General features: G+C 36.7%; 1 protein-coding gene and 1 pseudogene across 12 annotated transcripts in view; one reads left to right on the forward strand and one right to left on the reverse strand.

Moving 5' to 3' along the window:
• The window catches only part of BEND6 (BEN domain containing 6), a 59,970-nt gene that overhangs the window by 25,828 nt on the left and 8,939 nt on the right, over window positions 1-25,203 (forward strand). For 4 of the 12 annotated variants that reach the window (XM_072734686.1, XM_025991090.2, XM_025991089.2 and 1 more), the window contains 5 exons: window positions 5,634-5,669; window positions 7,564-7,741; window positions 21,981-22,201; window positions 23,694-23,886; window positions 24,890-25,026. In XM_072734686.1, coding sequence (XP_072590787.1) covers window positions 5,634-5,669; window positions 7,564-7,741; window positions 21,981-22,201; window positions 23,694-23,886; window positions 24,890-25,017 — 756 coding nt within the window. In that variant the 3' untranslated portion in view covers window positions 25,018-25,026. Of the gene's footprint in view, window positions 1-5,633; window positions 5,685-7,563; window positions 7,742-21,980; window positions 22,202-23,693; window positions 23,887-24,889; window positions 25,027-25,203 lie in introns of all 12 variants that reach the window. The other 8 variants (XM_072734656.1, XM_072734663.1, XM_072734706.1 and 5 more) reach the window with 3 other exon arrangements.
• Window positions 4,543-5,081, reverse strand: LOC112914129 (neo-calmodulin pseudogene; annotated as a pseudogene).

The following is a 25,203-nucleotide window of genomic DNA, read 5'->3' on the forward strand; positions in this document are numbered from 1 at the left end:
TTTTATTTCCTTTGTTACTGGAGACATATCTAGAAAAATATTGCTATAACCAATGTCAGAGAAACTACTGTCTATACTCTCTTCAAGGAGTTTTATGGATTTAGGTCTTTAATCTATTTTGAGTTTATTTTTGTATGGTGAAAATAAGTGGTCTAGTCTAATTCCTTTGCGTGTGGCTATCCAGTTTTCCCAGCACTATTTGTTGAAAAGACTGTCTTTTACCCATTGGATATTCTTTTCTACTTGTCGAAGATTAATTGACCATATAATTGTGGGTTATTTCTGGGTTTTCTATTCCATTTATCTATATGTCTATTTTTATGCTGGTACCATAATGTTTTAATTACTAACACTTTGTAATATAACTTGAAGTGAGGAATTATGGTACCTCCAGTTTTATTTTTATTTTTCAAGATTGCTTTGGCCATTCAAGGTCATTTGTGGTTTCCATACAAATTTTAGGATTGTTTATACTCACTGTGTAAAAAATGCTGTTAGTATTTTGATAAGGATTGCATTAAATCTATAGATTGCTTTGAATAGTACGGACATTTTCACAATATTTGCTTTTCCAACCCATGAGTATGGAATGTCTTTCCATTTCTCTGTATCCACTTGAATTTCTTTCATCAATGTTTAATGGTTTTCAGAGTGCGGGTTTTTCACCTTTTTGGATGAGTTTATAACTAGATATTTATTGTGTTTGGCACAATTGTAAATGGGATAATTTTCTTCATTTCACTTTCTGCTACTTCATTATTAGTGTTTAAGAATGCAACAGATTTCTGTACATTGATATTGTATCCTGCGACTTCACTGAATTCACTTATCAGTTCTAGTAGTTTTTTGGTGAAGTCTTTAGAGTTTTCTACACATAGTATTATGTCATCTGCAAATGATGAGAATTTTACTTCTTCCTTACCAGTTTGGTTGCCTTTTCTTTATGTTGTATAATTGATGTGGCTAGGCCTCCAGTACTATATTGAATAAAAGTGGTGAGAGTGGACTTCCTTATATTTTTCCTAACCTTAAGGGAAAGCTTTCAGTTGTTCACCTTTTAAGTATGATTTTGAATGATTTAAGGCATTTATTACATTGAGGTTATATTCCCTCTAGAACTACATTGCAGAGGGTTTTTATCATGAATGGATATTGTACTTTCTCAAATGCTTTTTCTGCATCTATTGGAATGATCATGTGGTTTTTATCCTTTCTCTCATTGATGTGATATATCATGTTGATTGTTTTGTAAATATCGAACCACCTCTACATCCTGGGAATAAACTCCACTTGTTGTAGTGAATGATTTTTTTTTTTTATGTGTTGCTGGATTTGGTTTTGCTAATATTTGGTTGAGGACTTTTGTACCATAGTCATGACATATACTGGCCTGTAGTTCTCCTTTTTCTGTGGTGTCTTTATATGGCTTTGGTGTCAGAGTGACGTCAGAGTGATACTGGCCTCATAGAATGAATTTCAAGTTTTCTTTCCTCTTCATGTTTTATAATAGTTTGAGAAGAACAGATAATTAACTCTTTTTTAGATGTTTGGTAGAATTCACCGGTGTGGCTGTCTATTCCTGGATTTTTGTTTTTGAGGAGTTTTTAAATTACTAATTAAATTTCATTTCTGGTAATTGGCCTGAATAGGCCAATTCTTGCTTTAGTTTTGGTAGGTTATATATTTCTAGGAATGTACTTATTTCTTCTAAGTTGTCTAATTTGTTAGCATATAGGTTTTCATAATCTGTTACAATTGTTTGTATTTCTGTGGTGTTGTTTGAAATTTCTCCTCTTTCATTAATGATTTTGTTTATTTGGATCCTCTTTATCTTTTTTTAAGATTTTATTTATTTACTCATGATAGACAGAGAGAGAGAGAGAGAGAGAGAGAGAGAGAGAGAGAGGCAGAGACACAGGCAGGGGGAGAAACAGGCTCCACACCGGGAGCCTGACGTGGGACTCGATCCTGGGACTCCAGGACCGCACCCTGGACCAAAGGCAGGCGCCAAACCACTAAGCCACCCAGGGATCCCCTCTTTATCTTTTTTTTTTTATGAGTCTGGTTAGAGGTTTATTGATTTTGTTGATCTTTTCAAAGAACCACTTCCTGTTTTCATTAATCTGTTCTATTGTTTTTTCAGTTTCTATATCACTTATTTCTCTTCTAATCTTTATTATGTCCTTCCTTTTGCTGGGCTAGTGTTTTGTTTGTTATTTTTTTTCTAGTTCCTTTAAGTGTAAAGTGAGGTTGTTTATTTGAGATTTTTCTTACTTCTTGTGGTAGACCTGTAGTGCTATAAACTTCCCTCTCAACACTACTTTTGCTGCATCCCAAAGATTTTGGACCATTGTGTTTTCATTTTCATTTATTTCCATGTAATTTTTAAATTTATTATTTGATTTCTTGTTTGATCCATTCATTGTTTAATAGCATGTTATTTAACCTCTATGTATTTGTGCTCTTCCCAGATTTTTTTCCTGTGATTGACTAGTTTCATAGTGTTGTGGTCAGAACAGATGTATGACATGACTTTGATTTTTTTTAACTTGTTGAGACCTGTTTTGTGGCCTAATATGTGATTTGTTTGGGAAAATATTCCATATGCACTTGAAAAGAATATATATTCTGCTATTTTAAAATGGAATATTCTGAATATGTCTGTTACATACATCTAGTCCAGTGTGTCATTCAAAGCCACTGTTTCTTTGCTGATATTCTGTTTGGATAGTTTGTCCATCAGTGCAGGTGCGGTGTTAAAGTCCCATACTATTATATTACCACTGAGTATATCCTTTAGTTCTGTTATTAACTGTTTTATGTACTTGGGTGTTCCAATGTTGGGTGTATAAATATTTACAATTGTTGTATCTTCTTGTTGGGTTGTTTCTATTATTATTATATAGTGTCTTTGTCTCTTTTTACAGTTTTTATTTTAAAGTCTATTTTGTCAAGTATAAGGATTGCTACCTGGCTTTCCTTTGACATCTGTTTGCATGATAAATGTTTCTCCATTCCCTCAGTTTCAATCTGCAGCTGTCTTTTGGTCTGAAATGAGTCTTTTGTAGGTGGAAAATAGATGGGTCTTATTTTTTATCCATTCTGTCACCCCATGTCTTTTGACTGGAATGTTAAATCCCTTTACATTCAAAGTAATTATTTTTAGATATGTATTTATTGCCATTTTATTATTTGTTTTGTGTTTTTTCCCTAGATTTTCTCTGATCCTTTCTTTTCTTGCTCTCTTTCATGATTTGTTGGCCTCCTTTAGTGATACACTTGGATTCTTTTCTCTTTACTCTTTACATATCTTCCTGATTTTTTATTTGTGGTTGCCATTATGTTTGTATATAACATCTTCTGCATGGAAAACCCTATATTAGGTTGATGATTGCTTAATTTTGAAACCGTTATTTACTCTTCTCCACTCATTTTAGGTATATGGTGTCATATTATCCTTTCATTTTATGAATACCCTTCACTGGTTTTTACAAAAATACTTACTTATACTGCTTTGTATTTTTTACTTTTCATACTCTCATTTATGGTCTTTCCTTTCCATTTAAAGAGTCTTCTTTAATATTTTCTAGGGCAGGTTTAGTGGTCATGAACCTCTTTATTTTTTGTTTGTCTGAGAAACTCTTTATCTCTCCTTCTATTCTGAATAATAGCCTTGCTGAATAGAATATTCTTGGCTTCAGATTTTTCCTTTCAGCCCTTTGAATATATCATGCCACTCCCAAATGGCCTGCAAAGTTTCTGCTGAAAAATCCACTGATAGCCTATGGAGTTTCCTTTGTATGTGACTGTCTTCTTTTCTCTTGCTGCTTTGAAATATTTTTTCTTTATCATTACTTTTTGCCTCTTTAATTACTACATGTCTTGGTATAGACCTCCTTGGGTTGGATTTTTGCAGGGATCTCTGTACCTCCCAGATCAGAATATCTGTTTCCTTCCCCCAAATTAGGGAAGTTTTCAGCTATTATTTCTTCAAATAATTTTTTCTTTTTTATTGGGGGGGGTAAGTTGTGATTTTTATTGGAAAACAAATATACAACTTGGAATGGATTTGAGGCAAATTATGCCATAAGCAGATTTTCTTTAAGTGGCTAAAACAAAGTTTAAAAAGTAAGTAACAATAAAAGAAAATGTTTCTGGTATAGGACCAGCAGTACAAAAAAAATAGTGTATGAGTACCTGGATAATACACCCGTTTTGCAATAGTGCAACTTTTAAGTACATATTGTTGACTGTCCATAGTCCACGCAGAGTTACAACTCCACACTTCAAAAACAACATGCTGACAGTTCCTAAAGAAAACTACTTAAGAAAAAGGCATAACCCAGATGTTCCCTCATTTGACCAACTCCATTTAAGTTTAGATGTGCAGAAGGGCTTAGATCTATCCAGAGAAAGCCACATGCAACATGCTACTTGATCAATTTTCTAAATAAAATATCATTGTTTCAGGACAATGATAGTAAGATAAGGGAAGAAAACATGGAGGAATGAAATCCTAATTACTATACATGCATATTTTTTGACAGCAGGGGGAAACCTTTTACAGATAAGTTACAAAGAAAAGGCAAATAAACAATTTTGTACAAGAAATTTAACACATTCTGTACAATGTCTTCACTTTATTGTCATCATTTGTACAAACTCTTCATAGTTTACTTGACCATCGCCATCAATATCTGCTTCCCTGATCATTTCATCAACCTCTTCATCTGTTAACTTCTCTCCCAGGATTGTCATCACATGGCAAAGCTCTGCTGCACTAATATAGCCATTGCCATCCTTATCAAACACATGGAATGCTTCTCTCATTTCTTCTTCACTGTCTGTGTCTTTCATTTTTTTTGCCATCATTGTCAGAAATTACAGGAAGTCAATTGTGCCATTACCATCAGCATCTACTCCATTAATCATGTTCTGTAACTCTGCTTCTGTGGGATTCTGCCCAAGAAACCTCATTACGGTTCCCAATTCCTTTGTTGTTATAGTTCCATCATCATCCTTGTCAAATAGTGAAAAAGCTTCTTTGAATTCTTCAGTCTGCAACTCAATTGATCAGCCATGCTGCAAGCGCTACCAGTCTCCAAGAAGTGACCACACAACCACTTAGCTCGCTCGCCCCACTCAGATTCCAGATAAATTTTTCTGCCCGTTTTCTTTCTCTTCTTCTGAGATCCCTCTAATGAAAATTTTATTATGCTTGATAGAGTCACTGATTTCCCAGAGACTGTTCTCAATTTGCATAATTTTCTTTCTTCTCCTTAGCTCAGCTTGGTTACTTTCCATTACTCGGTCTTCCAGGTCATTAATTCATTCCTCTTCTTCATCTAGTCTGTTATTTATTCCATCAAGTGTATTTTTTAAAAGATTTTTTATTTATTTGGGAGAGAGAGCACATAAGCAGAGGGAAGGGCAGAGAGAGCAGGAAAAGTAGACTCCCCACTCAGCAGGAAGCCTGATGTGAGTCTTGATCCCAGGACCCTGGGATCATGACCTGAGCTGAGAGATGCTTAACTGATTGAGCCACCCAGGTGCCCCAACCATCAAGTGTATTTTTAATTTCATTTCTTATATTCTTGATCTCTGATTGATTCTTTTCTATCTCTGTGTTAAAGGTCTCACTGATGTCCTCCAATCTTTTCTCAAGTCCAGTGAGTATCTTTATGGTAATTACTTTAAAATCTCTATATCTCTATCAGGAAAACAAAACAAATAAAATAAAATAAAATAAAATCTCTTCCAGGCATATTACTTATATCCATTTTGCTTAGGTCTCTTGCTATGGTTTGGTCCTGTTCTTTCATTTGGGACATATTCCTCTGTCTCTTCATTTTGTCTAACTCTCTGTGTCTGTGTCTCTGTGTTTGGAAAGTCAGCTATTTCTCTTGCTGTTAACAATAATAGTCTTATGAAGAAGAGGTCCTGTAGTGCCCTGCTGTGAAGCACCCTCTGTTCCCCAGGACCTAGCACTTCAGAGAGTATCTCTTATGTGTGTTGCATGTGCTCTATAGTTGAGTGTTGGCCTCTTCTTCCTTCAGTTCATTTGTCCACAGAGGCTCTCTTTGCCAGCAGGGGTGAGGCCCACTGCCATATTCTATAAGGTTCTGGCATTGTGTGGCTTCTCTGTCTACACACTAAACTATTTCTGTTTAACCAGTTTCCTCAGCACCTATCTGTCTCCTGACCAGGACACAAGGACTATTTGGAATCTTTACTTGCTTTGCAAAAACTCTGAAGAGTCTGGTTGCTTTCTCTTGTCCAGCTGTCTAGATACTAATTTTGGACATTTCTGATTTATAACTCAGAGAGGCACCATGTTGCCCTGATGTAATGCTGGACATGGGGCCTCTTTAGGGAGTTTTTAATGCACTGAGAAGCAAGGAGCCAACCCTGTTGTTCTAGGAATGTTCCTCGTTTATATGAATGTTTCTATCATATATCCTTACCCCTGTGATGCATGTCCCTTCCCTGGAAACAATGGGATCATGAAGAGCAAAGACACTTGAATTTGATTTCCTGCTATTCCAGATCCTTATTCTCCAGGCTTTTCCTGACACCAGAATGTCTCTTCCCTTCCTGTGCAACAGAAACTTTCTTTATGTCATATCTTCATCTCTTCCACTCTAAAGTTTATTTTTAAGAATTTATAATCCAGGGCCACCTGGATGGCTCAGTTGTTAAGGATCTGCCTTCAGCTTGGGTCATGATCTTGGGGGTTCTGGAATCAAGCCCCATATTGGGCTCCCTGCTTATCTGGGAATCTGCTTCTCCCTCTCCTTCTCCCTCCTCCCACCCACCCCCCACCTAACTCATGCTCTCCCTCTTTCACCTGTATAAATAAAATCTTTTTTAAAAAAATAAGTAAAATAAAAATGAAAAATAAAAACTTTATACTCCAGCTTTTTCGATCTCTTCATATATATATATATATATATATATATATATATATGCAAACAAGCTTGGTAATTTGAGGAAATCATTTTCTGTCTCAACACAGCCTGGATTTTACAACTCAAATGCATATGTTTTCAGACTATTGTCTTGCTATTGACCTTAAAAATTACTTCTAAAACTAAAAGGAAAGCATGAATGCTTTGTTCTAGGTGAATCTTCTCTCTCTTTTCTCGATGCAATAAACCCCAAAATTTCTCACAGTCTTAATAGAAAGGCTGTGAGTAAAAAATTAGGGGGGATATGGAGGGTGAGATAAGTTACAAAAATTTGAATGGCAGGTTGATTCTTCTCTGTTAAACTACTTTCCTACTTTATATTCTTCACTGAAGTTAGACAGAATCCTGATTTCTGCTATGTGACAGATGTGTGCATGAAACTTTGATGCCTTTCCTTTTTCTGAGCCCCCCGGGGAGATGGGAAGACAAAGCTGAGGCTAGTTCAGTAGATAGGGTAACTCTTCATCTGGAGCAGTAAAGGCCTGGGAGATGAGGGATTTGTAGGTCTGATTAAGTCCCTTCAGCATGCAGAACATAGGATTAACCATTAAAGTCACTTTGAAGCTTCTTTTGTTGTACCTGCCTTGTATTTTAGAGAGACCCATTTTCAGGAAATGCCTTTCTGCCTGGTGAGAGCTCCAGTGAGGATGAAGAGCCTTTAGCAGACTTGTCAAAGGAGGAATTGTGCACGAAAATAAAAAGTCTGAAACAAAAATTAACAAACACCCGGAAAGAAAACAGCCGACTTCGACAGTCTTTGGTCATGCTTCAAGGTAAACTTTGAGAAAAATTGACATTTTTAGATAATAGGAAAAATATATAATGAGTGGAAATTATTGTAAATCAGCTGTCAAGAATGAAAAAGCAAATCAATATGTTAGAGGAGGGGATCCCTAGGTGGCTCAGCAGTTTAGCACTTACCTTTAGTCCATGGTGTGATCCTGGAGTCCTGGGATCAAGTCCTGCATCGGGCTCACTGCATGGAGCCTGCTTCTCCCTCTGCCTGTGTCTCTGCCCCCCACCTCTGTCTCTCATGAATAAATAAATAAAACCTTTAAAAAAAAATGATGTCTTGCCTTTAAAAAAATATGTTAAAGTAAAAAAATCAAAAATCACATTTTAAGAAAATCTATTATTACATAATTTAATACAGAAGCACTATTCTTGAAGCCTTTTAGTTTATATCTTAGAGAATATTAGATTATTTCCACAAAATACCTAATGTCATATTCATTTAATAACATTCAGTGGAGGGATCCCTGGGTGGCGCAGCGGTTTGGCGCCTGCCTTTGGCCCAGGGCGCGATCCTGGAGACCCGGGATCGAATCCCACGTCAGGCTCCCAGTGCATGGAGCCTGCTTCTCCCTCTGCCTGTGTCTCTGCCTCTCTCTCTCTCTCTCTCTCTGTGACTATCATAAATAAATAAATTAATTAATTAAAAAAAAAATAAATAACATTCAGTGGATATTTATTGAGCATTTAATAGAGGCTACTCACTATGTTAGGCCCCAGAGAGAAAAGATTGGTAAGACGGAACAATTATATTAACATATTCATGATATGCTTACTTCATTCCCCTCTGCTAATGAAAGCACTAGAATATGGGGCCTCTTTGATCCATTATAGTACCATTGAAATTAAAGATCCTGTATATTGAACTGTAGATTGGGAGTTGGGAAGAGTAGTCTGGGAAAATAATCACATTCCATCAAAGGCTGATGGGAAAGAGCAGTTAAAAAACACTTGGTGTGGGCAGCCCGGGTGACTCAGTGGTTTAGCGCCACCTTTGGCCCAGGGCGTGATCCTGGAGACCCGGGATTGAGTCCCATGGTAGGCTCCCTGCATGGAGCCTGCTTCTCCCTCTGCCTGTGCCTCTGCCTCTCTCTCTGTGTATCTTTCATGATTAAATAAATATCTTTTAAAAAACCACAAAACACTTGGTGTAATGCCTTTTGTAGGATCCTATATTGCATTTAAGTGTTTATTTTTCAAAAATTACGTTTTCCTTTGCAATGAAGCATCTTGCACTATTTTGTGCTGCTGAATATTTAGCAATCATGTCCTGTGTTGGGCAGCATTCTGTTGTAAAACAGTCAATACACAGACCATTTTGAAAAGAAATCCCTCTGGGAACGCCTGGATGTCTCAGTGGCTCAGATCATGATCTTAGGATCCTAGGATCAAGTCCTACATCAGGCTTCCCAGAGGGAAGCCTGCTTCTCCCTCTGCCTCTCTCTGTGTGTCTCTCATGAATAAATAAATAAAATATTTTTTAAAAAAAAGAAAGAAAAGGAAAGAAATCCCTCTGGCTGGTGTGTACAAAATGAGTACAAATGACACAAGAAAGAAAACAGGGAAGGGCCACTCTTGAACATTATTGCAGTCATCCAGGCTAACACGATGGCAACCTAGCCCAGGGCAATGGCTATGGAAGTAAAGATGACAGTTCCACATAATGTTGGAGGCAGAAATGATAGGAGACAAGTAGAACATGGGGATAAGATAGATTAACAGAGTAATGGCTCACATGCTTTCCATTGAAGACCTCATAATTTTAAGTAGAAGCAGTTACAGCTAAAATGTTTACTCCATCACCAAGCCATTATCTCTTTATATTTTTCAACTTTAAATATTGAACTTTTGTTACCAATGGGTTTTTTTTCTGGTGAGGTTTTTGTGATTTCAAAGAACAGATCATTCTCATTTTTATATAATCTGTCCCAGGACTTAGAATAAGACAAGAAGCTAGTTTATAAAGTTAGCATAAGTTGCTGGTTAAAAGTATTGATTTGGGGGTTACAGGCCTTGATTTGAATCCCAGCTTTCCTTACTGGCTCTACAGCTGTGGCCATATCACTTTATTGGGCCCTCAGTCCCAGCTTCAATCTTCTCACCTACAAATGAGACGGGGGTGGGGTGGGGTGGTGGCAATCCATCATGTCTTGCTGCCATGAAGATGAAAAAATCATTTGGAAGAAATGCTTTACCCAAAGCACAATATGGTACTCCATAGTGGTGTTATTGTGTCTGCTTTTTTTTTTTTTTTAAGATTTTATTTATTTATTTATGAGAGACACACAGAGAGAGAGAGAGAGTGAGGCACAGACACAGGCAGAAGGAGAAGCAGGCTCCACGCAGGGATCCCGATGTGGGACTTGATCCCGGGTCTCCAGGATTACGCCTTGGGCTGAAGGCGGCGCTAAACTGCTGAGCCACCTGGGCTGCCCTGTGTCTGCTTTTATCAACACCAGAATTTGACACAAAAAAAGTGCCCAATTATATGATATTAAAATCCATCAATAAGCTATGATTCTCTAGCCTGGACTTCTCCCTTTAATGCCAGACTCGTTGCACAACTGTGTATGTGACATTACTGATAGGTATCTCAAACTAACATGTCTAAAACCATACTCCTGACCTTATCCTTCAACCTGTTTTTTTCTTCCTTCCTCATCTTGGTTGATGCTAATTTCATTGTTCCAGTTTCTCAAACCAAAAAACAATTTCTATATTTCTTTTACATCATACACTCAGTCCATTGGCAAATTCTACTGACTTTACCTTTGGAACATTTCTGGGATACAATCCTTTTTACCACTCCTACTACTACCACTCTAGTCCAAGCCACCATTATCTTACACATAGATTATTATGGTGGATTCCTAGCTGGTGTCACTATTTTTGCTCTTGCTTTTCTCTAATCTATTCTCAGCACAGTTGCAAGAATAATCCTGTTAAATATAAGTCAGTTCATGTCACTTTTCACCTCAAACCCTTACATGCATTTCCACCTCACTCAGGGGAAAATAAAAGTCATTTTTATGACCTTTAGCCCTTATATGATCTGGCCATTTCTCTTCTCCTTACCTCTCTTGGCCTTATTTTCTGCTACTCTTCCCTCCTCTGTGATCCAGCCACATTGAACTACTTGTTTTTCCTTTGAAGACATCAGACATAATCTTACTTCAGTGTCTTTGTACTGGTCATTTCCTCAGGCTAGAATTTTTTCCTCCAGATATCCACTTGCTTACTTCAAGTAAGTACACTCACTCCATCCAAAACCTTACTCTAAATTCATCTTTTCCCTAAACTCCTTCCTCAGTCTAAAATTTCAACCACTCTCCCTGAAACATTATTTATCCCCTTTCCCCCCCCTTCATTTCCTCTTTGGCACTTACAACTGTCTATATAATCTATTATATTTTTAATATTGTATATACAATATTGTCCACACACACACACACACACACACATGCACACAAGTGTACCTCCAGAAACCAAGTCATAGAGTTGTAAAGTCCTGTTATAAGGACTGTTCTAAGTACCTAGGCACTGTTCTAAGTACCTAGGAAAATCCAGAAAATAAAACAAAGATCCTTACTCTCATGGAGCCTACTTCTAGTGGGTCAAGACAGTCAAAAAACCACAACAAATAATGAGTAAATTGTATGTTAGCTGGTAGTAGTATGGAAAAAATAAGGAAGGTAAAGGAGGATTGGGATTTGAGGGAGATCATGAAAACAGTCTTTTTAAAAAATATTTTATTTATTTACTCATGAGAGACACACAGAGAGAAGCAGAGACATAGATAGGCAAAGGGCAAAGCAGGCTCCCTGGAGCCTGGCATCACGACCTGAGCCAAAGGCAGATGCTCAACCACTGAGCCACCCAAGTGCTTCCATAAAAACACAATCTTAAATATTATCCTAAATAACATGATCATAGTAGGCCTTTATGAAGCTATGGTTGGGAAGTAGGAAGATACAGGAAGTTGAAATTTTATGTGTAATCCAAATAAAAAAGGGTCTAAGAGAAGACTGCAGAATGGTTATTTATCTTTTGCCCACTTATGCTCTTAATAATTCTTTGAACTAAGAATCAGGGTTCTTCTTTCAGTTTATAAAGTCTACTAACAGAAAAACAGCAGAAAATATATGCCATTTTAGACATTCAGAATGGCAAATGTGTGTATGCTACACATGCATGTATTATGCATTTGAAACATGTCTTGTGGACCACAACTGACCAACACTGTAAGATATAAAAGGAAAAAAAGATGATATATCTATTGTATAGATAGAAGATATTATATATCTACAGATTATAGATCTGTATAGAAGATATTAAATTGTAATTATTTTTTTAAGATTTTATTTATTCATTCACAAGAGACACAGAGAGAGAGAGAGAGGCAGAGGGAGAAGCAGGCCCCATGCAGGAAGCCCAATGTGGGACTCAATCCCAGGTCTCCAGGATCATGCCCTAGGCTGAAGGCGGCGCTAAACCGCTGAGCCACCAGGGCTGCCCAATTGTAATTATTTTTAAAGAATGAATACATACCTAGGAAAAGAAAGCATCAACTGAAAATTCTTATAACAAATGAAATTTCAGTAAAGAATCAAAAATCAGTTAGGTTTTGCCCAAGTTTCTTTAAGTATGATATAAAGCTTAAGTGAAATATGTGGGAGTCTCCCTTCTTTCTTGAAACCCTACTAGATATAAATTTGAAATGCATAAAAACACAAGTACCAAGAAAACTCGAAAGGAGATCACAGCAGATAAGAGATGCCAATAAAATTTTAGAAACTGAAAAGCAAATGGATGAGCAGTAACTGACTAACTCTGTAGGAATCTGAAAGTTCAGTGTCTGGGATAGGGATAAGGAGGGGATAGAGGTAGATAAATTAAAAAGAAAGAAGCCAAATCACACCACAGAACTATAAATAGTTTAGGATTTGTACCTGTGAAAGGAATTATGATAGTGCTGGTAGTGTGAAAACGAGTCATTGAAAGACCTACATAAAGATCTTTTGGGACCATAAAGTCACACATTCTTCCTATGTAGCCTGCAACTGCCACTCCTCACCACAGCAGAAGATGGAGGTTTTCTTCCAGAAGAGATTGAATCAGAGCTATGAACTCAGGGACACTGCGTAGAGCTATGGGAAGGTAATTACTTGAGAAAATCCTCTAATGTGGAAAACAGATCAAAATGAACAAAGAGAAAAATAAGGTCAAAGGAAACAGACACAATTCAGGGAGGAGAAGGAATCTGCATGGGACAAGAACAGGGTAATTTAAGTGAGGAATAGCCAAAGAATAAGGGAATATTGAAATCTATAAATTTTACTGACACCTAGAAATTCAATAAAATGCCTGGAGGTTAAAGTTAAGAAAATCTTGTAGATATTAGAGTAAGAAACTAAGGAAAGAAGAATAGAAAAGATTAAGAAAAATAAAGAATTAGTCCCAGAGGTTGAATGTCCAAAGACAAGAGGTCTGAAGAGGAAGAAGTTATTTAAAAATTAATATCATAAATTTCTATAACTGAAGAACACAAATTTTTACATTAATAGATAATACCAAAAGCAAAAAGACTTGTCCAAGTCATAACATTGTGAAATTTCACCAGAAATAAAGGGAAGATCCAAAGAGAATAAGCATGCCCCATGCTAAAGATTGGGAATCAGAATGGCATTGGACTTTTCACTAGCAACACTGGAAATTCCTATTATTTCTTTTCCAAAGGCTAATTAATGTATGAGGGTATAACCTGTCAATATTAAATCTCATAAATTTCCAATGATTAAAAATGACTTGCTAGTGCAAAATCAGCATATCAATGGAACAGAATGCATATCCTTCAAACAAAACCTTATATATGATAAAGAAACTATCCTAGAGGCACTATGGCATAGAGGTAAAGAGTATGGATTTAAAGGGGCCAAACCACTTGGCCTCAAACCCTGGCTCTGCACCTATTATCTGTCTAACCATGTGCAAGTTTTTTAACTACCCTGTGCCTCAGTTTCCTTATCTCAAAAGAGGAAATAATAAAAGTACTTACCTGGGTGACATGTAAAGCATTCAGAACAGAACCTGGCAATAGCAAGTGCCATGTAAGTTCTTTGCTATTACACTGTTCAGGATCACAAGTCGTCAGGACCAGCTTCATGGATGTGTGCCGTATGTAGTCACTCAGAGCTCTGATCTTAGAAGGGCCCCACATACTGGTTAAAGGCTCTGCCATCACCGTATTAAAATTTTTAAGAAGCTTTGAACAAGAAGTGCTGCATTTTCACATTTGCAATGAGCCTGGAAATTCATGTAGCAAGTCTTGCAAGTTAATCAGGAAAAGGGTAAATTATTCAGCAAACGGCTCTGGAAAACTGATATTCCAGTGTGTGCTGGGAGTAAGGGATGCAAGTTCAAGTTAGATTCTCATTTCATTCCATGTGACACACTAAAAACATAACTATACAGTTTAAATAAAAACCCCATGTTCTGAATTGAGTGGGAAATACTGGTTTAAACACATAATGAAATGTATATCTTTAAAAATTAATAACATGTATTTTCTAATACTGTTCACTGAATAAGCTTAAAAACAAAAACCCAATAGCAAAGAACATTCCCAGCACCGGACTTGGTTGTATAATAATAACACTTCCCACTAAAAAGAGCTAGGGTTCCTTGGAGAAATGGGTGATTCCAGAATTTGCACAGGAAATGTACCAAGATGAGCCATGTTGGAAGCCTAACACAAAAAATCCAGATGAAAATCTTGTCATATCAGAAAACAAGGCAGTTAACAAAGACTATGTGGACATGCCAGTTAGAAGTTCCCAGTGGCCAAAGATGGGACAATTTGAGTATCAATAATAAAGATAACTGCAACAGGTTATCATATATATTTAAGTGCCTGAGTTCATAATAGTATTCAAAAAAGAAAAAAAAAAACCTGAGGTCAAAAAAACCCTAATGATCAAATTCGTCATAATGGCAAACACAGATTAAAAAACAACCATTTATCCTGTCATTATTATAGGAAATGAACCTAAGTGTAACCAAATAGTTGATGGGAGGAAGTTTCCCTTTGTACAAAAATTCTAGCTAATAAATGAAAAAGAAAAATATTAGAATATCACCGTTTTGCAACTCCTTATGATATAATGAATCTAAGTGTGGTCATCAGTGATGACTAATATCACAAAAAACTAACCATGCATTCAATGCTACCTGATAAAATTTTAAAATACTACCTAAATCTAATCAAGACTCTAGATCTGGGATCCCTGGGTGGCGCAGCGGTTTAGCGCCTGCCTTTGGCCCAGGGCACGATCCTGGAGACCCGGGATCGAGTCCCACGTCAGGCTCCTGGTGCATGGAGCCTGCTTCTTCCTCTGCCTGTGTCTCTGCCTCTCTCTCTCTCTCTCTCTCTCTGACTATCATAAATAAATAAATAAATAAATAATAAAAATAATAAAGACTCTAGATCTAATTACCAATTTAAGAGTGAATTTAGGAAAGAAAAAAAAGAGTGAATTTAGGGAACAGCACCATATGTTAAACACAATATAATGGATACACTCAGCAAAATCCCACTGTGGGAAATTTTTTTTTTTTTTAAGATCTCATTTATTTATTCATGAGAGACACAGAGAGAGAGAGGCAGAGACACAGGCAGAGGGAGAAGCAGGCTTCACGCGGGAGCCCGATGCGGGATTCGATCCGGGGTCTCCAGGATCACGCTCTGGGCCAAAGGCAGGCGCTAAACCGCTGTGCCACCCAGGGATCCTTGTAAAACAAACAACCGGGCAGCCCCCGTGGCGCAGCAGTTTAGCGCCGCCTGCAGCCTGGGGTGTGATCCTGGCGACCGGGATCGAGTCCCACGTCGGGCTTCCCGTATGGAGCCTGCTTCTCCCTCTGCCTGCGTCTCTGCCCCTCTCTCTCTCTGTCTCTGTGAATAAATAAAAAAATCTTAAAGAAAAAAAAGTTTCTTCAATTAATAAATTCCAAGGAAAAAACTAAGAGAGAAAACTTATAGTTTATAGTTTATAACAGACACAGCCAACTACTTGTAATATGTGGACCTTATGTGGATCCTGATTCAGATAAAGTAAAAACAACAATGAGAAAATCAGAGAAATTTGGACATTTACTAGTTTTTTTTTAATGACATTGAAGAAAAGCTGATAAGTATTTCTAGCTATCACTTTTTTATGTTTATATTTTTTTTAATTTCTTACCTTTAGAAATACTTGTAGAAATATTTACAGATAAATTGAGATGCTGCCTGTGATTTGCTTGAAGTATTCTTGGGGTTGGGGAGAAAATGGACAGGAGTATACATGGAACAAGACTGGCTGTGAGCTGAAACTGGGGGATGGATATATGGGAGTTTACAATTTTTGTGTTTAAAATTATCCATTAGAAGTTTAAAAATTATATCCAGGCAGAAAAAACTCACTTTTAAAAAGATATTTGAACTACACAAAATATGACTATTTTACTGATCTGAATGGTGAATGACTTTCTTTTTTTAGAAGATTTTATTTATTTATTCATGAGACACAGAGAGAGAGAAAGAAAGAGAGAGACAGGCAGAGGGAGAAGCAGGCTCCATGCAGGGAGCCCGATGTGGGACTCGATCCTGGGACTCCAGGATCACACCTGGGCAGAAGGCAGGCGCTAAACCGCTGAGCCAACCAGGGATCCCTGGTGAATGACTTTCTAAGCATTAAATAGATTAATAATACACTAAAGAAAAGACTGCTGCTTTAAAATAAAAACTAAAAAATATGTGTATGCTTTCAAAATATCATGAAATTAAAAGAAAAACCCTAAGAAAAATACTTGCAACTTATGACAAATGAAAGGTTAAAATATTTAATATAGAAGGGAGTAAATAACAATAACTAACACGGTGTGCTTATAATACACTAGGCACTCGTAATCACTTTACAAAAACTATCTAAGTTATTAAAAATAGAAAAAATACTAGGGGCACCTGGCTGGCAATTGGCAGACCATGTAACGCTTGATCTCAGGACTGTGAGTCCAAGCCCCACATTGGGTGTAGAGATTACTTAAAAGAAAAAAAAACCTACTAATATTCTGCGGTCTAATATATAATTCATAGAAGCTTGGATAACCAATAAATAAGTACATATTTAACTTCATAATCATAAAATAATTGCAATTTAAATTTTACTAAAAGTTCAACCTACCAAAATCGTGAAGATTATTATTAATGATTAACACATGTTTTTGATGTTGTAGTGAAAACACTGACTTCTTACATTGCTGGTAACCAGATAAGTTGGAAGAATCTTTCTGGAGAGCAATTCAGCAGTATTAGTTGAGGTCAGAAAACATTTATACCTTTGACCCCATTATTATGCTTTTAGGAATTTGTAGCATTGTTGTGATCAAAAATACAAATGAAGATGTATGTGCTACACAGTTCATAAGAGCTTTGTTTGTAAAAAATAAAAAAAGAGTTTTGTTTGTAATAAAGAAAAATTGGAAGTGGGGCACCAGGGTGGCACAGTCAGCTAAACAACCCACTCTTGGTTTCGGCTCAGGTCATGATCTCAGTGTCGATGGATGGAGCCCTAAGTCAGGCTCTGTGCTCAGCACAGACTCTGCTTAAAATTCTCTCTTATTCTTTCTCTGCACACTCCCCACCCAAACGCGTTCTCTCCCTCTTTCTTTTTTATGTGTGTGTGTATGTGTATTTAAGATTTTATTTATTTATTCATGAAAGAGACACAGAGAGAGAGAGGCAGAGACATAGGCAGAGGGAGAAGCAGTCTCCCTCTTGAGGAGTCTGATGTGGGACTCGATCCAAGGACCCCAGGATCACAACCTGAACCAAAGGCAGATGCTCAACCACTGAGCCACCCAGGTGACCCTCTCCCTCTCTCTTAAACAAACAAACAAATAAGAAAAGTTGGAAGCAACCAAAATTTGGAAAAAAAAAAACCATTTAAATAAATTATAAAACATCAATACCTTAGAATATTAGGGAATCATTAAGGTCATATTTTCAAGTGGAAAATAACCCATCAACAGGTGAATGAAAACTTTAATTATGGAGTATCCATAAAACGCAGTATTAGTCAACAACAAAAAGGAATGATTAACAGATACATATGACAACATGAATGAATCTCAAAACATTATGCAGAACAAAAAAAAGTCAGACCAAAATTTTAAAAATATATACAGAATATACCATTTGAACCTATTTGTATGTAATTCTAGAACAGGTAAAACTTATCTCTGGCTAAAGAAGTCAGTTTAGTGGTTGCCTCTAAGGCAAATCCAAGGATTGACTTGGAGGAACATGAGGCAACTTTCGGGGAGGATGGAGATATTCTGTCTTGTTGGGTGTGCATTAACTGAGTATATCATTTTGTCAAACTCATCTCCCTTTACCTACTTAATTTCTGCTCAGACTTTGTGTGAGATCTTGCTTTTGATTCTATGTAAATAAGATTTCAAAATACCATATTTTCCAAGAAGATTTAACAAAATAGGCAAATATTCAACTTACACTCTTAATTGGAAAAAAAGAACCATGATACAACACTATGTATAGTAGTACAGTCTAGCTACATAAAAGAAAATACATGAATGTGAGTAGAGATACACAGAAATGACAAGAAGGATACATTCCAATGAACAAGTCCAACTTTCATTATTAGAAAAAGTCACTAAATATTCTTTACACCTCATTTTATACCAAATTCCTTTTTTCTCTTTACATTCTAGCTGCCTTCTTGCAGTTCCTCAAATACAGAACTTGCATTTCCTTTGCCTCTGGTGACTTTCTCATTTCCTCTATTTAATTCCTACTCAGCCTTCAGCTTTCAAATCAATCCTGACCCCCTCAGAAAAGCCCTCCATAGCCCTCCCCTCCCCAAACTGGGTCAAGCACATTATGCCTCTCCTTTGTGGCACTTAACAATTGTAATTTTTCATTTCTTTGCAGGTACCTTGAGTTGGCCAAATTGCAAAGTTAATGGCACTGTTCTCTAGACTGCCCCATTTGCCTAAGACTTCTGATGCTAACTATAAACTCAGATGTTTTCAAAAAGCACCCTCAGGTCCGATAATTGACTAAATAAACTCCCAACTCACTGAAACCTATTATACTTGTAGTTGCATTTATTACAGGGAAAGAATACAAATTAGATCCAGCCAAAGTTGGAAAATACACAGAGGGCAGAGTCTGGGTGATTTCCAAATGTAAGCTCCTGTTGCCTTTAGGATGCACTACCCTCCTAGCATTTATATATTACAATATGCATGGAGTATTGTCCATCCAGGAAGTTCACCTGAGCTCCAGTGTCCAAAGTTTTTATTGAGAGTTCATTACATGGGCATGACTAATTGATTGCCTATGTTGAACTCAGACTAATCTTTCTAGCTTTCTGGCTGTGGTCAGGTTCCATGATAAGACTATTGAGTGTGATTGTTCACACCCTGAAATATATCTTAGCATGAGCTATCAGGTGTGGCTCACCTTGAATAACAAAGACACTCCTTCTGTCACTCAGAAAATTCCAAGGGTTTAGAGGTTTCCTTTTCTTTTCTTTTCTTTTCTTTTCTTTTCTTTTCTTTTCTTTTCTTTTCTTTCTTTTTTTCCTTTTAAATATTTTTTTAATTTATTCATGGGAGACACAAAGAGAGAGGCAGAGATATAGACAGAGGGAGATGCAGGCTCCTCACAGGGAGCCTGATGTGAGACTCTATCCCCAGACCTGGGGTCACGCCCTGAGCCAAAGGCAGATGCTCAAACACTGACCTACCCAGACATCCCTAGAGGTTACTTTCCAAGAACAAGGGAGGCCAGACCTCTCTTTAAGCAGGCCAAATTCTTACTCACGCCATGGTTGCATAACCCACCTCCTGCCGCCCCCACCCAGTCCAAAAGTCCAGGATCACATCTGGTGTGCTCCCAGTCTCTCCTCTAGCACTTAATAGAGTGGCTGGCAAATGTCAAAAATCTACATAACACAGTAGTTTATAGCATGGAATTGGCTAAGTCTGAGTTTGAATCTTTGCTCTTCTTCTCACTAATTGTGTTGACCCTGGATGGGTTTTTTAGCCTCTCTCACTGCCTAATTTTCCTCCTCTATAAACTGGGGGTGATGATGATATCTAGTTCAGAGAGCAGTGAGTATTAAATGAATGAACATCAGTAAAGCCCTCAGAATAGTGCCTGGCACAGAATAAAAGCTAGATAAATGTTTCATATTATTAAATGCTCAATGAGTAATTGCTTCTTGAGTTAGCAAATGGGACACGAGAGGTGCTTAGTTAAATATTAATTGAAAGAATATAAAGGAAGATTTTAATAGATTTTACTGATTTTTCTATTAATATAGTAGTAGATGTATTGATTTGGATGTGTCATCAATATGCCTGATTTTCAGCTCTCAAATCAAATATTAGTCCAAAGATTATAGCTTAATAATATGATTAAGAAAAGTCTAAAAAATTTTCAGTCTTTTTACTTCTTCAGCAGCCAAAGCCCTCAAACAGTGTGAGTTGTATCAGAGGGGGTTCATAGTGTCTTCCAACTCCACCAAAATGTTATTTGTTCTTAGGAAACAAACTAGATATAACCATAACTAGAGAAAACCATTTTACATGGACACATGAACCTTTGAATGTGTAAGTTTCCATCAAAAAAGGAACAAAGAGAATATTCAGCTGATTACCAAAATTCATCCTTCACATGTAAAAACAGTTTTGAATCATCAACAAATTTTTTTTGTGTGTGTATATTTTTTTATTGGAGTTCGATTTGTCAACATATAGCATAACACCCAGTGCTCATCCCATCAAGTGCTGCACTCAGTGCCCATCTTTTAACACAAGTATAAGATTGAAAGTCTGCTTTCTCTTATTCAAAGGCTTTCTTGAATTGTTGATATGCTCTTGAAAAGATAATGTAAATAGTTGTTTTCTCTTCGCTGTCCCAGAGAAACCAGTTTCTATGTTTTGCCTTTATCAGGTCTTTAACATCCCTATTCCTATTTAGGCATGCAATTAAAAACTTTCTAGGGTTTAAAATATTTCCCAAGATTTAAAGTGTGAATGAAGTCTCTTTGATTCATTAGGCCTTATTTTTTATATTGGAGTTCAATTTGCCAACATATAGCATAACACCCAGTGCTCATCCCATCAAGGGCCTCCCTCAGTGCCCCTCACCCAGTTACACTCCCCACCCACTCATCTCCCTTTCCACCACCCCTTGTTCGTTTCCCAGAGTTAGGAGTCTCTCATATTCTGTCTCCCTATGGCAACAAATTTTTATTAATTTGATGAAATTTGACTCCCTGGAAAACTACACACAAAGGTCACTAAAAATTTATTTTAATAAATTTGAATATAAATGGTTTATTTAATGGTCATTTAAACTGGCCTGATGTATCTGGAAGGCGATTGATGATTAATGTCTCCAAATGAGATTAAAACCCTTCAAATAATACTCTTAGCAATTAGAAAAAAGAATCAACTCCTTAAACCATTCATTTTAGGGACGACTGGGTGGCTCAGCGGTTGAGCATCCGCCTTCGTCTCAGGGTGTGGTCCCCAGGTCTGTAGAATGAGTCCCAGTCCCTGCATCAGGCTCTCTGAGGGGAGCCTGCTTCTCCCTCTGCCTGTGTCTCTGCCTCTCTCTGTGTCTCTCATGAATAAATAAATAAATATGTTAAAATAAAATTAAATAAATAAATAAAGAAAGAAAGAACCATTCATTTTAGTTATGAAGTAACGCATACACATTTAAATATAACTAGATGTTTTAAAATTGATTTATTATTAAGCCATTATTAAATCAAAAAATAAAAAGTAAGTACATCCCAACCACTCTTCTTACCGTGTTTATTTTCCAAAATGGGGCAGCCCCCGTGGCTCAGCGGTTTAGCGGCGCCTTCAGCTCAGGGTGACCCAGAGACCCGGTATCGAGTCCCACGTCGGCTCCCTGCATGGAGCCTGCTTCTCCCTCTGCCTGTGTCTCTGCATCTCTCTCTCTCTCCCTCTCATGAATAAATAAAATCTAAAAAAAAAAAAAAAAAGTAGTAAATGTTAACAGTTTGTTCTGCCTATTTCTATACATGCTATGTAATATGTATATACGCACAATTTAAAAATAGGAATATATGCCCCTGTTATTAAAAGTATTTATAAAGGGTCACTTTTTCTTGCCATCAGTGTTACCACAGGCGGTCACGCAGTTTGAAGAATTGGTTGGTATGGCAGAGGCCCTGCTTAAGGGTGGAGGAACCATGTCCACATCTGCATCCACCCTCTGGAGGGCAACAAACAACTCCTCACCAGACTCATTTGCCTCAACGTGCAGTAATTCTAACTCTAATTCCAGTTCACCTATTTCCTTGAAAGCTGAAGAAGAGCATCATACTGATGAAAAACAGGTCAGTTGGAATACCTGCTCTAACTTTCTCTGGGATACAGTAAATGAAAAAATTGAAATAAGACTACGAAATGATGGGGCACCTGGCTGGCTTGGTTGGTAGAGCATGCTACTTTTGACCTAAGGGCTGAGAGTTTGAGCCCCACGTTGGGTGTAGAGATTACTTAAAAATAAGATTTTTTTTAAAAAAAAAAGGCTACAAAATGATCATTGTTTTATCAGATAACATTAGGTAACTTTAGGTCATGACCCTAACATTGAAATTATATAAAACAATTTTTTAACGATAAATCAAAACAATATTTGTTTCACAAATATCCAATTTAGAAAACTACAGTCAAATTGTGGTCAAGGATGAGGTCATTAAACTAGAAAATTCTTAAATCAGTGAGGGATAACTATGCATTGAGGGTTACAAAATTATATCATTGATAGAAGGTAAATTTCAGCCTCTGCATGTTGGAAGAATATAATCTTTTCCTACTTCTCCAATTTCTCTTCAAGGAACAGAAGCTAAAAGGACCAGAGTTTCATTAAAATCCAATATCAGTTTTGGAAAATATGCCTTCCACAGCAATAATTAAATACTAATATCCAACATTTAGGATATTTGAATATTGGTGTATCAGTTTCCTTTTGCTATGTCACAGATGGTCACAAACTTGGTGATTTATAATAACACAAATGTATTATCTCAGAGTGCTGAAGGTCAGAAGTGTGGTAAAATCTAGGAGGCAGCAGGTACATTCCTTTCTGGAGGCTCTATGGAAGAATCTGTTTCCTGCTCCTTTAGGTTATTGTAGAATTCAGTTTCTTGTGGTTGTGGAATTGAGTTCCCCATTTTCTTGCTGACGGGAAACTGAAGGCCATTCCCACTTCTTGAGGTAACTACATTCCCTGGTTTATGGCCCATTCTACCACCTTCAAAACCAGCCATGAAGGCAAAGCCCCTCTCACTTCCAATGTGTCCTCTTCCTTCCGGTCTTGTTTCTGACCCACTCTTCTGCCCCACTCTTCTGCCTCCCTCTTCTGCATTTAAGGGCTCATGTGATAAAATTGGGCCCTGAAAAAAAAAAAAATTGGGCCCTGAATAATCCAGGATAATTTCCCCATTTCAAGGTCCTTAACTTTAATCACACCCCATATAAGGTCATATATTCACAGGTTCCAGGGTCATGGATAGCTTCAGTGGGTCATTATTCTGCCTACCACACCTAATAGGAGGTGTTGAGGATGGGACTTATCCTTAAACTATCCAATTCCAGATTACATGACAAGAGTTTGTATAAACTCTGAAACAAATACCTCATAAAATTGGGAATTATATCAAAGATAACCCCTGAAATGTAAAATATGTATTAAGAGTAAAATACATCACCTTAAAGAATATTGATTTTGTTTCTGGTGTGTCTTAACTCGATTAGTAATATATTTATCCAGATACTACTTTCCTTTTCTTTTTCTAATTTCAGTTATTACTTTGTATTTTCTAGTTCAAGATTGAAAAATGGCAGATTTCCCGTTGTAACAAGAGCAAGCCTCAGAAGTTTATTAATGATTTAATGCAAGTACTTTACACAAATGAATACATGGCCACACACAGCCTGACAGGAGCAAAGTCCTCTACTTCCAGGGACAAAGCCGTAAAACCAGCTATGAATCAGAATGAAGTTCAAGAAATTATAGGTATAATATGATTGTATTACATTGTCACATGAATTTGAAATTATTTTACCATTCAAGGTTAAGTCGTTCTTTCATGTTCTTTTTGTTATTTTTCTATCAAAGAAAAATCTCAAGATAGCCTAAACCTCTTATTAAATATGGTAAATTTTACAGAAAAAAATGTACAGTAAAGTAGTTATTAAAATGAAACTAAATTTTATTTCACTTATATGTTTGAATTCATAAAATTCATAACTTCAAAAAAATGCATTTCAAAATCCTTTCAAACAAAATTTCAGTAACAGTTTATGTCTTATTTTCTTTCTTATCGTGGTTCTAGATCCTTTATCTTTTATTCTAGAAAAATAGGAGCTAATTTCTTACTTATAGTTTTCTTAATTTTATTTTATTTAAATTCAACTAATTAATATATAGTGTACTATTAGTTTCAGAGGTAGAGTTCAGTGATTCATCAGTTGTATATAACACCCAGTGCTCATTACATCACATGCCCTCCTTCATCCTACTTACAGTTTTTAGGTTAATGAATCTCCTCAAATATAATAATCTAGATTATCAAATAATTTTTTTACAAATATCAAACAAATTTAGGGAATCACTGAATCTAAGTTCTCTGTATTTTAATATGCCACTTCTTAGTTGGAAAACAGTCAAAAGAATTTAGTTGTTTCAGCTGATGCTGAGAATGGATAAAAATAAACTAACATTTTGGAGCAAGGGGATCTAGAGTTCAGAGAAGTAGCAAGGTTAAAGCTGCAGTACCATAGGAATACAATATGTATGCTCTCAGTTTCTAACATAGACCTTCAGTATCTCTTAGTTTGCTTTGCAGACCCTGCCTATATATTCATGTATTTAAATATCTCATGGGTGTTTAGACTACTTCTGCAAAATGGAGACAAAATTACATTGTGGATTGCCTGATGCCTTATCTTAGTTCATACCTTAAGATGCAAAGGCCTCAAAAAGGATTTTTGTGTGTCATTGTTGTTGTCTTTTACAGGAGTCACAAAGCAGTTATTTCCCAACACAGATGATGTTTCAATTAGGAGAATGATAGGGCAAAAGCTAAACAACTGTACCAAGAAGCCAAATTTAAGCAAAAATCTGAACTCTCAGGATATTAAGTAGATCCCTTTGGTAAGTCCTCTCAATCTTCACAATCCTTTCCATGTGACAAGAAGATGTAATACTTTTATCCCAGGAATATCCCTGGAATTTTTATGAACACTCTACTAGAAACTCTACTAGGACTCTACTAGGTCCAAGAAATGCTAATAGGTATTTGTAAAGGTGGAGGTGAGGATGGGGAAGGGG

The sequence above is a fragment of the Vulpes vulpes genome, chromosome 1 (assembly GCF_048418805.1).
Source record: "Vulpes vulpes isolate BD-2025 chromosome 1, VulVul3, whole genome shotgun sequence".
Taxonomy (NCBI): Eukaryota; Metazoa; Chordata; class Mammalia; order Carnivora; family Canidae; genus Vulpes; species Vulpes vulpes.